Source organism: Perissodus microlepis, chromosome 6 (assembly GCF_051167445.1).
Source record: "Perissodus microlepis isolate ML-2025 ecotype Zambia chromosome 6, ASM5116744v1, whole genome shotgun sequence".
Lineage (NCBI taxonomy): Eukaryota > Metazoa > Chordata > Actinopteri > Cichliformes > Cichlidae > Perissodus > Perissodus microlepis.
In genome coordinates, this window is record NC_140466.1 from 5171890 (window position 1) to 5192410 (window position 20521).

General features: G+C 39.7%; 1 protein-coding gene across 3 annotated transcripts in view; it reads right to left on the bottom strand.

Annotated features, from left to right (window-relative positions):
- Positions 1-20521, bottom strand: part of frmpd1a (FERM and PDZ domain containing 1a) — a 49228-nt gene that overhangs the window by 8404 nt on the left and 20303 nt on the right. For 2 of the 3 annotated variants that reach the window (XM_084930332.1, XM_084930330.1), the window contains exons 3-13: positions 17700-17822; positions 17235-17398; positions 12340-12442; positions 12155-12200; positions 8948-9052; positions 4492-4587; positions 3921-4046; positions 3715-3834; positions 3069-3205; positions 614-833; positions 327-509 (exon numbers count right to left, since the gene is read on the bottom strand). In XM_084930332.1, coding sequence (XP_084786458.1) covers positions 327-509; positions 614-833; positions 3069-3205; positions 3715-3834; positions 3921-4046; positions 4492-4587; positions 8948-9052; positions 12155-12200; positions 12340-12442; positions 17235-17398; positions 17700-17818 — 1419 coding nt within the window. In that variant the 5' untranslated portion in view covers positions 17819-17822. Of the gene's footprint in view, positions 1-326; positions 510-613; positions 834-3068; positions 3206-3714; positions 3835-3920; positions 4047-4491; positions 4588-8947; positions 9053-12154; positions 12201-12339; positions 12443-17234; positions 17399-17699; positions 17823-20521 lie in introns of those variants that run through there. The other variant, XM_084930333.1, reaches the window with a different exon arrangement.

The following is a 20521-nucleotide window of genomic DNA, read 5'->3' on the forward strand; positions in this document are numbered from 1 at the left end:
TGAAAAATAATACTAATTAGTTTCCAGCTTAAGCAGAAACCTCCAGAGCTGACAAAAATGGATAGACTGCGGATAGACATTGATTATAAAATATCTAGCTAATGTGAGAAAGACATTATTTAATGAAGGGCTATCCTAAACGTCAAGCTGGGTGAGTGACAAACTGTGGGAGATGGCTTCCTCATCCGGTGACATTTTGACTAACATTGATCATAGCTCACAAAACTAACAGGAAATGTCATCAGAAAAGTGTTTACAGTGTTGCAGATGAGGTATTCTGTTCCTCTTGCATATTAGGTTTGGGTGTGTATCCTTTTAGGTCTCACCTTGATGTCCTGCAGGTATATTTTGACCAGGCTGACCTTTTCCGATTCAGGAAGCAGCTCGATGCGTGTTATGCTGGTGAATTCTGTGAGGGTGGACAGGATGCTCAGTTTGTGGTTGACGATCTGACTCACCCCGTGCTGTGCTCCCACTAATAGGGTCACCATTGACTCCCTGTCCTGGAGCTGAACAACACAGAGGAGGTGGAGAAAGTGCAGAGAAAGAAGATGATTCAAATTATAATATACAACCAAATCTCAAGAACAAAAGTATACAGATCAAATCCTACCATCATGGTGGCCCCAAAAGATTTCCCTCCAAATGATTTGAGTTCACTCAGCTCCTCCAGATAGTTGATCCGTGTCTGATCGACTGACAGGCCCTTCTGCTTGGGATCGTACAGGGATTGGCTCTTCTTCATGTGGTAGCCAATGGCCTTTCTCAGATCCTTTTCTCGCATGTTCCTCAGCAAGGTGGATGACACAAAGTTCTCTATGCCCCAAGTCTTTCTGAGGGAAACACACAAATGCAGATTGAAAGGGTTTGTTTTTGTTTAAAAGGATATTAAAACTTTTTCACACACAAAACAACTAGCCTGTTAAACCTGCATGTTAAACACAGAAAGGCACTCATTTAAGCAAAAAGAGATTTGTGGTCGTCTTCATTTTTGGATCGCTCACTTTATGAGTCGCCACAGCAGATGATCTGCCTCCATCTCGATTGCATCTTCTTCCCTCACACCAACCCTCTGCATGTTCTCCTTCACTACATCCATGGTCTTTCTCTTCAACATATACTGTATATCCCACTATCTCTCCTCTGCACATGTCCAAACCATCTCAGCCTTGCATCTATGTGTCTCCTGTCTAAATCATTAACCAGTCTAAATCATGACAGGTGTCACTACCATCCTGTAAACCTCACCTTTCACTATTGCTGCTATCTGAGACACTCGTCTCCACCCACTCCAACCTGCCTGCACTTTCCTCTTCAACTCTCTTGTGCACTGTCTTCTGCTTTAAATGGTAGAGGCCAGCTGTTTAAACTAATCTCACCACAGATCACAATGTTGTCTGCAAACATCACAGTCCAAAGACACTCCTGCCTGACTTCATCTGTCAAACTATTCATCACCATTACAAACAAAAAGAGGCTCCACAAAGTCCCAAACTAAGAGATGATTTTAGCTGCAGGTGATGCACTAATAAGGCAGGCACAGGTTGTTAATTGTGATTTGTTTAGAAAAAAAAGATTTTACAAAGTTCATGAGGGAGTCTTGTGTGTATCTGTGATCTACATCTCACGTACTGTCAACGTGCACGCAGCTGAATTTGTGTAGGCTCGAAATAAAAAAACGTGTTAGAGCACAGCTCATGAGAAAGCTGTGTGCCCTGTCCATGGTGCTGAAATTAGAACAGTTAAATTTGAGCGTAATAAAACTTTATTAAGGAAAACGTATTTTAAAGCATATTAATGTAAATGTGCTGGTCAGAACAAACAAATAGTACCTTTAAACTATCAAACCAATTCCAAACATCAAATTGAAAAATGGGCTATTAAGACTTCCTGTGCCTGATGTCCATGCCATATTTTTTGCATTTGATAGTAGTGGTGCAACGGATCAAAAATCTCACGGTTCGGATCAGATCAGGGTTTTAAGTCACGGATCGGATCAATTTTCGGATCAGCAAAAAAAGAAAAAAGACAAAAATGTAACATTTACTTATTGAAGTATTTTTTGCCTGTTAAAAACATTCAACTGAAGACTCATTCCATGCAATTATTAAAAAAATAATAATTATGGTACAATATAGGGCAGTATAGGTCTTTGTATCTACCACTCAATTCAATTCAATTTTATTTATAAAGCGCCAAATCACAAAAACAGTCGGCTCTTTATATTGTAAGGTAGACCCTACAATAATACATACCGCTCATTATATCGCAATCCGCTGTGATATAATGAGCTGTCACGGTCACGTAGCTTTGAAAGTAGCTTGTCCTGGAGGTCCCTATGGGCTCAAATTGCGGTCATAAATATTTTGTACTTGTAAATCAGGATTTGTATGTGTAAAAAGAATTTGTGTGTTTGTAAAAAAGTTTTGTATGTGTAAAAAGAATTTGTGTGTGCGTAAAAAAGATTTGTGTGTGCCAAAAAATACGTGTGAAACTGCACTCAAGTTTCAAGTTACAAGTACAAATTTTGACCCTATTTTTCTTCCTTTCATCTAATTGGTCAGTGTCATGTCAATCACAAATTTACCAATCCAATCAGAGAACAGATGGGTTTGGCTATTGAAAGGGTGCTTTTTTGAACTGCAGGTCCTTGAAGGGTAGTTACAAAGCTTTCTTCGTTATGAATTAGCGATTCATGTTTTTATTGAACATTTGAAGATAAAAAAACACATTTTTTGTTAATAAAGTTTTATTACACTCAAACTAAACTGTTATAATTTCAGCACCATAGACAGCACACAACATTTCTCATGAGCTGTAGTGTAACATGTGACTATTAGTTGCGGACCTTCACAAATTCAGCTTCATGCCCTCTGACAATACATTAGTATGTTACTACAGACGCAGACACAGGCAGCTGAGGGTTTTAACACAGACAACTGCATGTCTTCTTGCGACTACTGTCGGCCATTGCTGACCAAACAAAGAAAGCAGGTTTACAGCACTTCCACATTAGCTACGTCATCTTTTCTGTACAGTCCACGTATAAAGGTGTGTCTATATCTCACGTGATCATCTTCAGGTTGGTTTTGGGTGACTGTCCACAGCTCGCTAGCCTCTCCATAATGTGTAGTGCAGCAAGTCGCAAGGCGGTGTTACACCTCATCTCTACTGCAAAACGCTCCTGCAGTACATCGTTCACCCCCTAGCACAAACAGACAACATACATCAGAATTAATCATTGTGTAGCAACTGATTTGTCTTGTTTGCAGCAGTTTGTAAATAATTGGAGAAAAACGTCCAAAATGGCAGGGTCAGCTTTGGTATTAAAACAAACACAAACTTCCTTCTTTTAAGAGAATCACGGTGCAGGTGGGATTTAATGAAAAACTGCACACTTACAAACAAGCTGACCTTTCAGTCTGATGATTTGCATCACGGTGAAATGAGCCAACTGCAGTAATAAGTGTACTTTTGGAAGTGTTACAACACTTTGCCTATTGATTTGATTCAGAGTTGAGAATCCTGTTTTCCTATTGATGCTTTAGGTCAGTTTGCAGTGACTCAATTAATCAGAATTGATATTAATAGCAGCCATTTCATATGAATAAAGTAACTATTAATATCCTTAAATAGAAAAACAATAATTATAACAGATAATAAAAGAGAGTAGTGATCTGACAAGCCCAGCAGTGTGCACATTCATCAGTCTACCTGCAGGTAGAGGTACTCAAAGGCAGCGGGATCCTGCTGCAGCAGCATCTGAAGGTTTTTGGGCATGAAACAAACACGAAATAAACACCTGTAGTCATGGGCCTCTTTCTTCTGGACCACCTGCAGAAACACGGATGCTTATATTATTTGGAATGCATTTTATACTTTTTTTTGTTTAAATGTAATTTGTGTGTGTGTGTGCATACCTGCTGTATCCTCTCCTCATCATGTAGCAACAGCAATTTGCTGATGCTGTGCTGCTGCTCCAGCACTAGCGAGAAATGCTCAATGCGGCTCAGAGAAAGCTTTTCCTTCAGTGTCATCACAATGTCCTGATGTGCAAAGAAAATTACACCTTCAGAGATAATATTTTATAACATCAGGGAACACATTTGCTGAGGTGAGCTGAGTTAAGGGCTTAAGGTGTCAGAGTGGTAACAGAAAGTTTCAGAGTAGCTGTCAAATCCAGGAAACAAATGCATGCCTAATACTAATAACTGCTGAGGAAGTGAGTAAATCATTCGGCTGTATCTGGTAAATTCAATTCAACGTTATATGGTTACAGTTTAATGTGGAGCTTGCTGTCAGACTGATTGAAATTCAGGAAGAAACGCACTCCTACAGGGTCTAGTTTAAAACTTTGATTTAGTTTTTGTCTCAGGAGGAAATCTGAGATTTTTTTCTACTTCATGAGCCTCAGCTTCAACTCTGAAACTCTGCTAGAGCTGCTAGGTGTGTGTCATTATAATGCCACACTCCAGCATCGCTACAGAGTACCTTGACTGTGGTACTAGGCTCAAATTTGAAGGCCTTGGTCTGCCCGTTCTCGAGGTACACCTTCAGTACATTGGGCAGGAAGAGCAGGGAGTTCCCCTGTGAAGAAAATAAAAGCAGTCTGAATTTAGTTGGTTTCAGGAGTAAAAGTCTGACAGGGAGCAGGGTGGCTCTTTCTGTGTGCAATAATGTGGGAAATCTTAAAGGTGTGTTGCAGTTTCTGGGTCTATGAGTCTGTTAGGGTCCACTTGGGAGCGAATGTCCGTGTGCCTGTTAATTTTTTATGACGGTACAGGGTTGTCCGCAGAGAGACTGTACTACAATGTACCAACGAGGCATGCTTCCTGCAGGCAGACTTCAGAGTATAACAGGATTGACTGCTGATCTGTGGCGCCTGCAGCTGTTCATGTCTGAATCTGTAATTCCTGTCTTACCATCATTGAGCTGTAGTCTGGAAGTTTCTTCTCCATAAAAAAAAAAAAAACCCTCTTACACTCATGTGTTTAATTTTATGTTGCAATTACTGTTGACTTTAGCTGCTGATCTCTCTGATAATCATCTTTGGATTCCAGTAGGTATATATTCATGGTGGGAAAGTTACATTAGTGGTACAGCACTATCACAGTCTATCACTAAAATAGTGTACCCTCAGAGACCCATCCTGAACCTCACCAAAAATGCACCACTCAATGCTGTTTCAATAGCATCTAACCCTAACCCCCTAACCCTTTTCATCTAACATGCTTGTCTTTTAGGAAGAAACTCTTCAGAAAGTTTTAATTCCAGAACTTTCTTGCTGTGAGACGACTGCACTGTTCTCTGTACCGCCACATCGCTGGCATCCAAAACAGAATGAAACCTCCAACAATGTTTTATGAGTAAAATATATCAATTTTACAAAAATAAAAGCAAAAAACTCAAGGAACTGCCTTCCACCAGCTTCACCCAGTCACCCTGATTTCTTCACAGCCTTTGAATTAAGCTCGTCTTGTCTGTCATCCAGTGGGGAAAGTGGGAAAAACAGAGCCTTTTAAAATGTGGGACACATCAAGTGGGAGTCCTGGTCACGAGACAGATTTGCTGAATTTTCCTGACGTATGTTTGTCGCTTGAACACAACCACTGTTATTTTTAAATGCTGGCAATCCAGACTGAGAATACTGAATATGTTTAACACATTATAACAGACCATAAAGTGAGAGAGCAGTGTTATTTCATCTTCAGCTCTTCTCACAGAGCATTTTTCTTCGCATCATATCCTCTGGCCTGTTTCTGTCTACCCGGCTCGTTCTCCGCGGTGACTCATCTTTCCCGCTACATCCCTCTTCTCTTATGATTTTAGAAAGTGTTTTTCTGTATTGACACTGTGATACAATGCAACATTGATGTCGGCATGTTTTGAAGTTGAAACAGAGGGCGTTCAAATTTTAGACAATCCCTCCCTTGCCAGCTTCCCATCCCCCGTTACATATTTTGTCTTCCTTTTAACGATGATAAAAACATCCCGCCCCCTCCCCTCCACCTCTCTTGGTCTCTTTACCATCTCCTTCTACCCTTTTTTCTCCTTAATCTGATATTTATTGTCCTGTAATCACAGACATTAGGACCAGAGAACGGGGAGGATATTGATCTGTGTTTTCTCTGTGTTTAGTAATGGGTTTTCCTCGTTCTGCTAATTTCACATCCGCTTGCAGGGTAGGAACCCTGAACAACCACAGGCAGATTTATAAAGGAAAAAAGTGCATTGAGTTTGCAGTAATGCTGAATCTAATGTTGGTTTTACTGACAAGCACTCATCGTCATAGTGCAAAGGAACATCTAGAAACCATAAATCACGTTTTAAAGCTTGTCTGCGGTTTCCACTATTTTCTTGTCCAGGACAATAAAATTCCAAATGAAAAATTTCTTTGGGTCTTCACAAATATACTCTAACTGAGTTATGTGTTCATCATTAGTTACCATGGTGATCGAGCTAAATAAAAAAGAGAGAGCCACCTTTGGGTGACTTTTAAACTCATCACAGAGGCCACTAACCATTAATATCACTTTCTTCAATAGAACTCTGGTCTCTTTGCATAATTTTACTACCTGCCTTTATTAGTTCTTTATTGTGTTTGATTTGCTACAACTGTTCCCAATTAGCCAGTCAGACTTCCTTTTATACCCCTGGTGCAATACTTCCTGTCGCAAGCGTGCCATATTCACACCAGTCGAGCTTTTCCAACTACTGCCTACAGTTTCTTATTGTCCCTGTACTATTCTTTGTTTTCACAGTGAATGACACCTAGGACTGTTTCTGGATTTTGCCTGCCGCTCACTTTAATTGTCTGCTTCGCTGTCTGATCTACTGTTAATGACCCACAGCTGGCTGGATTAAAGCTTCTGATTTTGAACTGTGATACATGGCATCAACTAAACTTCTGTTCTGCAAACTAGTGCAAAAAATCTGAGAAAGTTTCAAAAATCCTAAAAACCAACATTATGTCTTAAATGTAAGCAGTCAGAAATTTTCATGGTTCAAGAACTTAAAATCTCTTACAAGTAGTTTTCTTCTAAATAAATGAGCTTTACATTCAGTCTTAGTGAGAGAACGACACAGTGTGTATGACTGAGATCTAAGCACAGCTTTGAATGACTTTTTTAAAAACACACATTATGATTTATTTTTTTTTTAAATGCAGCATTGATGAGAGCCATGTTTACTTGCTGTGTATTAAATCAACCTCCTACATGCCTGCATGTGCACACCACAGACTCTGAACCTGCTCACTAAATGGCATCTCTGTTGTGCTACTCCACATCCAATCAGGAAACCTGTCAGAATAAATTATCCATGAAGTGTCTCAGAACTGAAAAAATAGACTTTGTCTCAAAAGCTTTGAAAAATATATCAGAATACTATGAGCTTTTAGGTCCATTAATCTGGTATTTTAATGTAAATTCTGGTCATGTGTATATCTCGTTATTGACAGTGGAAGGCTGAGTGAAGATTATAAAGATAAAATTATTTTCTATTTTTGGACAATGTACTGGTCAGAGATGCTTATGCAGCACTCTGGTACTGCCTTATATGGATTTATTTTGTGTTGTGCCCGTGGCCTAAGCCCACTTGTATATGCAGTATATTCCAAATGTACATCAGGTTACAGTCAAAATATAAGAAGCACTCGGAGACTGCAAACCTCCGCCAAGGCACCTCACTCTCTGGGCAGTATTTACTTTTTAGGGAATAGCATTGTATTTTGTATACAAACATTATTTTGGAGTAGATAATGGATAATAGGTATTCATTTGTAGATAACTGGACATGAATAACTTGAGGTTATTATGTATTATTATACTACAAGACTTGTCTGGGCAGCTCATTCTCTTTGTGATGACAATACTTTATTTCTACAAATTTTGAGGCCAACCTGAAAAAAGTGATATCACAGATAAAAACTGTGGTGTGACATTCAGATGCAGATTATAATGTGATATTTAAAATCCCCATATGTGAGCATGACTACCTAAACGATGCCAATGCAAACAAGTGCCGTAGAATTTTAAGTTTTAAAGACAAAAGACATGAAAGTTTGACCTTATCTGACTTTGAAGGAGAAGCCAAAGGTCAAATGTTACAGTATTTTTTAAATGTTGACAATACACATCGCATTTGTAAGAAATCTAGTTTCTAAGTTATAAGGCTTTTTGTCAATATTCACCCAATCATGATGCTGACCTTGAAGACCTTGGTAGATGTAGATCAAATTTTAATGGGTTGTTAACATGACCCCGCTCTACAGCCAAATGAAGTTTTATCAGAATTAACAGTCAACTTTTTGACCTCTCTTGTTTACAGACAGATGCTACGAAAACCATAATCTCCTTGATGGAGATAATGAATTAAATACTGAAAGTGTTAACCTGGCCATAAGCAAGACAAACGTGTAACGATATATCCTTTGGTTAAAACAGTCAGACCCTCATGTATATAGAGTCATGTTTAAATATTATCTGTGCAGTTTGACTCCATTCAGGAAAATAGGTGACTGAATACAATCAGTGAACTGAGTCGTGTAAAATGTGCTTCAGCAAGTGATAATCAAGACTGTAGTACACTGATGCTTCTCTATATTAAATCAGTCTATAATATTTGCATCCTGAACACAATGCAGAAAGAAATAACACGAAGAATTATTTATAACAGACGTAAATGCAAATAGCTGTCATCAGATTTGATCACCCAGGCCGTGTAGAGCTGGTTTAGATGAGGTGTTAATGACTCCTGTGCACTGATGTAAATGTGGAGAGCTGAGCATGATCTATTACCATCACATGACATTTCTATAAAACTTCAACAACATCTATCCACAATCACATAAACTGTCTCAGAGACACAATGATACACTACAGAGGCAGCCAGAGGATTTAAAGTTGGCAGTGCTAAGAATAGCTGCATAGTATATTTTCAAACTCACCTGTGTGTGTCCATTAACTTCCACCTCCTCAGCAAAGTGGACTTTCACAGGGTTGGACCTGAGCTTGGCCCTCTTCTCCGGTGTGATAAATGATGACTTTGGGCCCTGTGAGAAATACGAGTCAATGAGCTGTGAAGCAGTTTCTCACAGGATACGTATGTTCTCTTTCTTTCTTATAATCTAATCAGGGCTGAATTTGGTGCAGTGCAGAGATGTATAAATACATATAAGGACATTATAAGACACTTTCTGGCTTTTGCTTTTCCAAGCTGTAGTTTAAACAAGCACTTATGACATGGAGTTGAGTTTCATATATAAGACACACACATATATATATCTATATATCTCTCTATCTCTATCTATCTATCTACCTATATATATATATATATATAACATTCAAGGTTATAAATGACCACTGTTTGCTACTGTTGTTCTTTATAACATGTAACAACACTAATATGTAAAAAATGTCTAAAAGGTTCATGAATGTGATGATTGTAATATTGGTCATCACATCACAGCATCATGATAAATAGGCTGAAGGACTTGTTTGGGATTACTGGTGTTGTTTTAAAATGGTTTATGTCGTATCTATCTGAGAGATCGTTTACTGTCTGTATGAATCATGTGTTGTCTGAAACATCAGTTCTGCCTTCTGGGGCACCTCAAGGATCTGTTTTAGGTCCCATTCTCTTTTTGCTGTATATATTCCCTCTAGGCCACATTATCAGACGTTACAACAATATTTCTTATCATCTCTATGCTAATGACATTCAGTTGTACTGTTCTTTCAAAGCTTCTGAGTTTTATAAATTGTCTTGTTTAAATAATTGTCAGAAATCAAACAATGGTTAAATGACAACTTCCTCCAGTTAAATGCAGATAAAACAGAAATCTTGATTATTGCACCTGATCACATGCTCTCAGAAATTAAGCAGCATATCAGTTTTTTAGACCCTTCATTTCAGTCGAGTCTCAGAAACTTGGGTGTTATGTTTGACAGTTCAATGTCTCTTGAGAAACACTCTAAACAACTTGTCCGGAACTGTTTTTATCATTTAAGAAACATTTCTAAACTCAGACTACTGGTGTCAAAGGCAGAACTTGAGATGATTCATGCTTTTATCTCTTCTCATTTGGATTATTGTAACGGTCTTTTTACTTGTCTCAACAAATCAGCTCTGGATCGCCTTCAGTCTGTACAGAATGCAGCGGCAAGACTTTTAACTGGTACAAACAAGAGGTCACACATTACTCCAGTTTTGGCTTCTCTTCATTGGTTGCCTGTAAATTTTAGGGTTCATTTTAAAATTTTAGTTGTAACTTTTAGAGGTCTGCACGGTGAAGCTCCCCAGTATATCTCTGACCTGTTGAAACCTCATGCTTCATCCCGAGCACTTAGGTCTTCAGGTCAGAGGCTACTGGTGGTCCCACGTACTAGGTTTAAAACACGTGGGGATCAGGCACTGGCACCTAGGCTGTGGAACTCCCTGCCGTTGTCTTTACGCTGTCTAGACTCTACTGACTCCTTTAAAAAGCAGCTGAAGACATTTTTATACAAACAGGCTTTTAATTAATTTTAACTTGTATGTCTGATCTTATTGTGAAGCACTTTGTGATTTTTATCTGTGAAATGTGCTATATAAATAAATTTTACTTACTTACTTACTTACTAACACATAAGTTATTCATATGCCTCCTATAAAAACTGTCTGGAAGATGTTTGCTAATTTAGCTTTCACCACAGTTTATAAACCAGTATAGCTCTGGTGTCTTTATTTACAGTGGTGCAGAATCAAACAAAGCGGTGTCTGATCTCTACCAATAAATATCTGCATATGAATAAGCAAACTTTGCATGTACAGGAAATGCTTTTTAGTATCAGAAGCTGGTTTTCATTTGAAGTCTTGGATTCTAAGTTATCTTGACCAGTAATGTTTGAGGAAGCTTTATGTATGGATTTAAAAAGCTAATGTGCAGAGGGGAGAGTAAATTTTCCAAAATGAACCATTTTTTTTTTGTTGGACCTTTTCTTTAAAATAAAAATGCATTCATAAACAATGAACGATGCATGGGTCATGGCTCTTGAAACAGATAATCGTATCGCACCGATGATGAAAAATCTGTTTCAAATCAGCAAGCTAGTAAACAGGTTCCCCGCAACGAGTGATGTCTTCATCCTAAGCTGCTACGACTTAACTATGAGTGACGGTCTTTAACTACAAATCTAAACAAACTAATGTATTATGACTCCAAAGAATGTGGACTCATGTAACAATATTGGTTTTGGCAACGACCTCCAAAATGCAGGGTTGTCCATTACAAATACATGGTGCTAATGCAATATATTATGGATTTGTGTTTAACATTTAAAAATGCTGCTTGTAAAAAATTCTCAAGCTCTTTGAGTGAAACTTGTGCTCATCGAACAAGAGATAAACACATTGTTGCCTTCATTGCTGCACAACAAGTGACAGTTGGCAGATTAAAGCACTTAAAGAAACTGCCAAGCAATTCTCTTATCTCACTGTCTAATGATAACAGAAAAATCTCTTTTTATCGTGGTTCAAACTCTTGTTTTGACAGAGACGAATATTTTCTAAGAAATGCTGCTAATTCCTTAGAGTTCAGTAATTATTTCTTGGGGGAGCTGCGAGCTATGAAACACACAGTAGAGGCGCTTCCATCACCAAAGTGCTGATGCAGCCATTTATTTACTGATCTATTTCACCTCAGTGCAAACACATACGTCAACTTCACCAATACAGGCTGAGGTCCACAACGTGTGCCCGCGCACACGCACAGTTTGACTGATGAAGGATGTGTGTGCAGAAGAAGAGCTGCCAGTTTGAATGTGTGGATTCTGTACCATGGTGTCACAGTTAATGGGGATATAGCAGTGAGACCCTGAGGACAGGACTGTTGTAAGCAAGGATGCCTGATCCCAAGGTATCTGAATAAGTTTGCTGACAGGCTTCCATACATAAAAACACTGTATATGGACAGTATGTAGTCACGTGTGCACACAGTAGACACATTGTGCGAGTGCGCTTTTACTACCTAATGAAAACAGGAAACAAGAAATACATTAAGTTCATCTAAAGTGCTGCTGGAAGAGAACCACCCATTATCCACTTAACTGTAAGTCTGTTTGTGCTGTGTATGTCTTTGAAGTGTGTTTCTCTTTGATAGATAGTACAGACTCACCAGCATTGTTCTGAGTACCGTCATAGTCAACGTATCTGGGCACTCCCTGAAAAAAAAAAAGTACAGAAAGGGAGGGTGTTAAGATAACACATGGTATGCAGTGCTTAATTTTAAATAACTGCAGAGTATGTACCAATCATCATGCATATGCATGTGCGTTTGTGAATGCAGCTGTCTGTGCAGACCTGATTATCTCAGTAGCTTGCTCTGGGGTCAGGTCATCGACAGAGACGTTATTGATCTTCACAAGCTGGTCGCCAGGGACAAGCCGACCATCTGCAGGCCCACCTGCACACACAAAATGTCCTTATGTTGTCATGCCTGAGGGTGTTCAATCAGCCTGCGCTCGTACTGCAACTGGCACTGCTGACAGGCTGTAGCTTGTATTCTAGTGATTTCCTTTCATCTCACTCAGTGCATAATTTTTCATACAGCTCTCCAAATCTAACTGTGGGACGACCAATCATTGTGCTTCCAATTTTGGGCACATATAACAACTGTGCTATCTCCACCTCATTTACTGTACTTCTGAGTACCAACATAATATTTTATTTATCATCTCTATAATCCAAAAACGATTGGCTGCTGTCAGCGCTACTGACGACATCTGTTATCTTTGTCCTTTCGGTGAATGAACATGTAAATGTGTTTCAGTGGCGATCAAAAGCTATAATTAGAAGCACAGATTATATTCAACTACTACACATTATTGCTGCTGCTGTGCCTTTGAACTCTGCATGTTAAACTATGCTCTGGTTGAACTGGTACAAGATGTGAAAGAAACTGTATTTTTCTGTTGCATACAGTTAGCTGATAAATTACTACATTTTACAACATCACACTTTTCACCATAGACTGCATATAATAGCTACTTCAGTTAGAGCTGTGCTACTTTAAGCTCAGTGCTTTCCCCACGGCTGATTTGGTGTTTTAAACTCAGGCGTGACAAGCAAAGGGTGGATGTGAATGAGAAACCAAAAGATGCTGCACTCTCATAGGGTAGTGACTTGTCAATCACATCCCACAGCATGTCTTGCTTTATCATCGCTTTTAACTCTAATGGGAACAGAATGCACATTACATCATATTCCATAAAACTAGACACTAGCAAACAAGATAAAAAAAATAATTTGAAATTTGTTTACTGTGTTTACAAATTATGGGAGTCAAGCCGTTTTCAGAAGCTCCGTCTGTGATTTCGGCTAAAAAATAAAACTGCAATCGATCTGACCTGCTAACAGGAAAGCAAAAGAACTGAGGCTCAGATCACAAATAGCATACGTGAATCTATTCTGAGGGACATCCATCATCTCTGTTACTTATTAATAAACCATATCATCCACCAACATGTGTTTATTCTGTACATCAGGTAACCATATAATTCAGAGAAAGCATTGAATACTAGTATGTTATCACAATTAAATAACTAAAATAAACATAGACAGATGTGGGCGATATTGATGGGCCTGAAAAAGCCTATCGAATAATGGATTCATATTTCACAGTCAAGATGCTGCAACACGTGCCGCAGACAGACGGACAGACGGACAGGGAGAACGAATTGAGCCAAGACTCGGTGGGGCCACTGGAGACATGAGCAACAGCATCTTTATGCGTGTGTGTGTGTGTGTGTGTGTGTGTGTCTGACAGGCAGAAACAGATGGTGACCAAGAGGACAAGAGAAAGAAGGTAATCTGACCCTGGACCTCAGGGGGATTCAGACCCATACGCTTTTCTAGGAGAAATAAATGTAGGACATAATACAGATATGCTTTTAATAGCAATAACTGTTGTTTAGTTACATTTCAGTGTTTCTTTTCAGAGTCTGTATGTTACAGTATTTGATATCCCATCTTTGTACTTTAGGATGCATAAAGAAACCATATAGTTTTTATTTCTTGAAATTTTGAAGTCATCAGGCTGCTGACCACATGATGATAACTTTTCTACCATTTCAGATCTGTGACAATGTTGGGTCACAGAATAACTTCAGACACACAAGCCTGGAGAAACTACTAAAAACCTCTGTGTAATGGTTTTGGTTGCTATTCACAGAGCATCTGGGAATTTTTCACCATTTCTTCTGTAGGTGCAGGATGGTGCCATTATCTGTCCAACGCTATCAAAAATGTTATATCCAGTATTTTCCTGGGTATCAGTATTGAGTATGAAACTCTATAGCTGTGTCCCAAAACGTCGGCTGCATTCTTCAGAGGCTGCATTTGAAGGCCGATTACGTCACAGCCAGGCGACGAAGGCTGTCCCAATTCGTCGAGTCCTTCAAAAGCGGCCGACAAATGCGTCGTTCATTTCCCTGATTTTGAAGGATGGGTCGGGTGTATCCTTCGTGGCCCACCATATCCCAGAAACTTTTAACATATTTTCAGGCGAGAAAGTAGCTGTGTAAACTTCAAATATCTGCTTGGTTTATCAAGACATTGCATATTTGCAAAAGTGCGCCGACGTTTTCGCAGACGTCTGTTACCCACCCGCTCAATAGCTAGCCGGGGGGTTCAATGGTCACTTGAACCGGCGAGAGCAGCGGACTCCCAGCTTCATTGGTTTTGGACCCCCGCTGTCTTTCGCTACTCAGGTTAAACATGATACATAAGTTACTTGGATAATTTAAAAATGTAATTGTTTGGCTTTTTTCAGTGTTTTATTTGTTCTGGAGTAAATCGGTTTGGCTGAGAAAAAGTTATTAGATTATTACATTAAATAAAACTTTATTAATCCATCAGGTGGGTTCCTCTGGGATTTTCACACAGCTGAATACACGTCAAACAGAAAACTGATTAAACAGAAGTGTGAGACGGTCAAGAATTTACGCCAGTGTCCTGTTATATTTTAGATAGCAAGGAGCAGACGGCCGAGTTTATTAAACTCCACCGACACAGCGGTGACGCAAATCTGAAGGCTAGACCGTCCCATTTCACAGTCTCACACTTCCAGCCTTCTCGCTCTTCGAAAGACCCGGCCCACGTAGACCGTGAAGGCCGGGTCCTCCGAAGGATGCAGCCGACGTTTTGGGACACAGCTTATAATATGACAACCCTGTTTGTTCTCTTCAAGAACATGGCAGCACAATTTGCAATGTTGCAGCTGGACAAACAAAAGACTTCTGGAATTATGTCTTTTTTGACAGAGCCCAAATATGCTTAGGTGTAATTCACAGTGACAAGTTTGCTAAAAAACAAACAGTTAATCAGCACTAACACTTTACACCAACAGCCAGCACGGTGGTGGAGGGGTGACGATTTGGGCTTGTTTTCAGTCACAAGATCTGGGCATTTTGAGGTCACTAAGTCAATCATGAACTCCTTTGAATAACAAAGTATTCTAGAGTCAAATATGAGGCCATCCGTCCGACAGCTAAAGCTCAGACAAAAGTGGGTCATCCAACAGGCCAATGATCCAAAGCACAAAAGCAAGTCTACAAGAGAATGGCTGAAAAAGAAGAAAGGTGTTCCAATGACCCATTGACTGAAAAAAATGCAATACAGTGAAAATAAAGTCACAACCTAACGGAACAAATTGAGAAAAACAAAACATGGTTGAGCCACTCTGATGTGATGATAAATCTCTTTCACAAATACTTTTTTTTTTTTTTTTTAAATATACACAACAATTTTGAATGGTGTCACCAAACCGAAATAAAATCTGTTGTGCTGTTGAAGTTAAAATTTTTTTCATCCAGTTATATATTTATAATTTTCCTTTTTATTTTTTGTGATTAATAGTGTGGCGTAAAACATTTCTGTATACATTTATTAAACGTCAGACTTAAAAGGAACTTAAAAGGAGAGATTTCACCTCTGCTTTAGAAGTGATTTATAGCAGGCTATTGCCAGAGGGAAAAAAACGAGGTTCTGACTGAGGAAGCCTTTTGTGCAGCATGTGCTGGCAAATCCTTACATCTCTGTAAATTAATTTAGTTAAGAGGACTGATTTAAGGTTTCCAACCACACCCCGCAGCTGCATACACATTCCACCTCTTTGAAACCCGAACCATACTTCTAATCTTAGTCATATCCGTCTATTGCATATCAGGCATTTGCCTGGAAGTGATTCTTGGAGACAGTGCATTGTCCGAATGTACGTGCTCCCTGAGAGCCTCAATCGAGGGCTAAAAACTCCATCTTCCTTGAATCCTTCCAAATGTGTTTTGGAACACACACACGAACACATAAGCACCACAGTTCATTTCCTCTGTTAATATAATTTTGTGTGCATGTATGCAGCCTTGGAGGCTTCACTTTTGTCAGTTTGTGTTGCACAGTACACTGGCCAGAGGCCTGCAGGGGTCTGGCACAGCTCCACGCCTTCATTTGCTGAGGAGATTTACTTTATGCAAAATAAGGGCATGGTTCTAGAGACAACAGGGAGAATGAGCCAAACAATATTCTGTTCCTGAGAGAACTGTATTTTACCTCCTAACAATCACAGCCTCATTGTCAGTAAAGCTTTTAGCTGAGTGAACACATCAGTCCTAAACATATTAGTAATAGCAGCTTAAACAAGCATAAAGTAGAATAAAACCAGAGGTGCATTAAATCATGATTCTGTAGGTTTACATACCAAAATCCTTTAATTTATGCTGTGGCTGTGGAATTACTTGTTCTTTGCTACTCTCCACTCATGAGGTGTACAGTGGCTAATGCTGTCGTAAGTTTTCACCTACAGAAAGAATAATAAAGGTGTGATTTTAGGTGGGAGACATTGACAAAGTACTAGAGCTCTGCAGACTGTGGCAATAGAAATTGACTCTTGGCAGGTAGGATGAAGTCTCTGTGGGAGAAGAAGCCTAAGCTGGTGAAGAGGTTCCTATAGCAGGGCTCAGGTGAACATGCAGTATCAGCTTTAAAACAAAAGGCCCTGATTCAAACTAATAATGCACTCCTTCTACTCCCAAGGTAGTGAAAAGTGCTGCAGTAGATTTAGGGACAAGGGGGCTACAGATCACTGCATAGAATAGCTATTTATAAGCACAACAAGGTTTAGTATAGAGACCCATTTGATTTAAAGTTCAGAAATCTGTGTCACGGCTATTTCCTTAGAACTGTGCTGTTGCAAACGTTACCTGGAGTGACCTCCTCCACCAGAATCGGGTTCTGGGAGGAAAGTGTGAGGCCATGAGAGTTGAGGTTTGGGTCGCGCTGGATCTGAATATTGAAGCGGAAGGGATAATTCCTCTGGTCAGAGCTACTGGACTCTGCTGTCTTCCCTTCTGCTGCAGCCCGATCCCTGGAGGAGTAATTCAGGAGTGACATCTTAATGCAGTATCTGTATTTCTGACAGAGCAGTACTACTGTGAACAGCCTTATAATTGTGGGGATAACAAAAACAAGGAAATAATTGTGAAAAGTCACAAATTAAAGCATTAATTTATTTGTTACTGGATGAGAGAACCTGTTTTAGAAGGCTTTACAAATATGGGCTTCCTTTGATGATGACTGTAGACAGGTGCATCTCAAGGCAAAATATATCAAAGATAGTAAAAATGGTAAAATAGTGGATTTATACAAAAAAAAAAAAGACATAATACCTGCTCAGAGAGTGAGATCTGCTGCCCAAGTCTCTGGACCGTCTCAGCCATCGTCCCACTACCTGCTCTACTCGGCTGGTCCTGCGAGACGGGGAGCGGCTCCTGTCCTGCACCTCCATTTACCTGGCAGGGGTTGTAGATCAAAGGAGCCATTTGTGTCGTAGATTTAGTTAAATGGCTCCACATTAAACAAATATGCAATGCACAATGTAAATGTTTCATAAAAGAATCTAAACAGGAGGCTGGAGAGCTTCCCAGTTGTTTTCCCTCCAGGCGACAAACAAGCCTAAGACCACAAGCACCGTTCACAAAAGTGTGCAAACAAAAGAGGCAATACCTGGCAAAGCTGCAGCACATGTTTGACTAGAATGAAATTTAAGAATGTAAGCCCTTAATCACTCTCATGACAGGAGAGACAATCCCTCTTCGGCCAGAGCTCCAGGGAGCTGGTCAGAGTTACAGTTTTCAGCTTTTGTTGCTTCGTGTTAAAGAAAGCCCAGCTGCAACACTAAGACTGCACTCCAGATGCAAACAATCCTGCACATGGCATTTGTGTGCTTATGCGTAAATCTGTGCTGTGATATGATGATATTAGGGGTACAAATCAGACTCTATTACATTAGTGTATGCAGAATACAAATTCAATGAAAACACCCTGCAAAAAAATAAAGGAAAAACAGTAAGTGGAGACACAGTACACACACACACACACACACACACACACACACTGGGTATTAGATATTTAATATTTCAGCTGAGGCCAGCAATGATGTTACTTGTTGCATCATGCTACTTAAAAGGCTCTTAGCCCGAATTATGAACCAATCACTTACTGCATGGTGCCTCAATAAACATCAATATTGGTAGTTTATCATTCCAATAACAATGGTGTTTCCCTTAAATGTGTCCCTGTTGTGTTGCTGTGAGACAGGTGGTACTTATAAATGATTGTTGGTTGGTGAGAGAGATGTAATGGACATGGGACACCTCTGGCGTCTGCGGGGCTCGGTCAGACTAATGCACGGGCCTATGATGCAATACTAAGTTAATGGGCCTCTGTGGAGCCATACAGTATTTGAGGTAATACAATATCAGTTTACATGCACGTGTGAGCTCATTAAGACCAACAGACTTGGGGAAATCTCCACAATTTTGGACATTCTAGCTTTTGTTTTGTGCGAAAACCCGTGCAAAAGTTGAGTCAGTTCTAAGAAGAATGTTAAGCAGGCTGAAAAAAAAAAAAAAGAGTAAGAAAGGCATTTTTCTTCCTGACAATTCCCTCTGCAACATGTCAGCAAAGAAAAGCAGCATGACATCACTTTGCTGACACAGAATATCAAGTTCTGCTGCTGATGCCTCGTAACAGTTGAATGAAAGTTAAAATACACGTTTCCTCAAAACAGGGGTTCTGGATTGTCTCCCTAATGGCTGCACCTTACAAAAGTGGTCACAAAACATTTACTCATGCTGCAGCCAGTCAATTTTGGTGTTCGTAAAGCAGATCTCCACCATATGCATCTCTTACATGCCGCTATAAAATCCAGTGCAGGCAGATGATAGTAGTAAAAGGAAATGTTGCATTCAGTGAAGCAACGGGGTGAGAAAAACAAGATCAGGCATCAGTAACTGCAGTCTTGACAGCAATTAAGTCAGGCACATCATGAACAGGAGGAGCTGAGGTAAAGGTGGGTTACAAAGTGGTCTGAAGAGGAGGCGAGCTACACAACTTAAATAGCTCAAACTACATGAGATTTGTAGTGGATGTGTAGGAAATATCATCTGAAACATTACAGATTACAGATCTGCTTTTATCATGTAAATGGATCATGTGCCTACATAAAATAACAGTTCCATAGGTTGGGCTCCACTGGCTCCACTAATTAAATGAATTAAATGTAACACATTTAATTGTGTGATGAAAGGTGTATCCATTGTCTTTTAAGAAAAGTAACAGGTTTTCAAAAAGCCTAAATGTAGCACCTGAAGGTGCTAGGCAGAGCTTTGCAGAGGCACATCTACATGCTGTAGCTGTTAGCTGTCACCCAGTGGCAGTGTTGATACTGTGTGGAATGTGGACCAGTATATTTGTGCTACATGTGCTCATGTTTGTGCCATTGTTGGTCCTTTGTTAGCCCCTGCCACAGAAAAGACAACAGTCACCATATTTGAAGAACTTCTTGGTGATAGAGTGCCATTTCATAGCTCTTCTTCTGTGGTTCCCTTTTGTTTCAATGTTCAACCAATCAGGATTCTACCTATGCACAACGCTCTGTTGGCTTTTTGGAGGAGTGCACACAAGTGAGTCTCCACCACCTCTGCACTGGCCGAATTCCCACAATCCCTCTCTCTGCACAACCAAAGAGCTATGCAAACGGAAACCAACATGGGACCATAAATCTGGCTTCCCTCACTCCCTAACCACACATACACAAGTACTCACACATACACGAACGCACATACACACACATATACACATAACCTTCCTCCCAGATGACTGAAGCAGTCAGACAAAGACCTGGGCATTAGCTGATACCTTATACCCCCTTCACATCCTTACAGGCTGAACCTACTGACTATGACTGGGAAAGAGATTCTCTGACAGTGAGCATTCATGGAGAATCACCTTACTTACTATGAATGATACAGGGGTGAATGAAAAAGTGAACAAATGAATGAATGACTGATTTATTTTAGAAATGTATTAATGATAATAATTTCATATAGAATAAATGAGTAACTGGACAGGTTGATGAATGAATAAGGAGATGCTCTGAATGGAACAATGACGTAAAGCACAGTTAGCCCTGTGACAAGGTGATGAG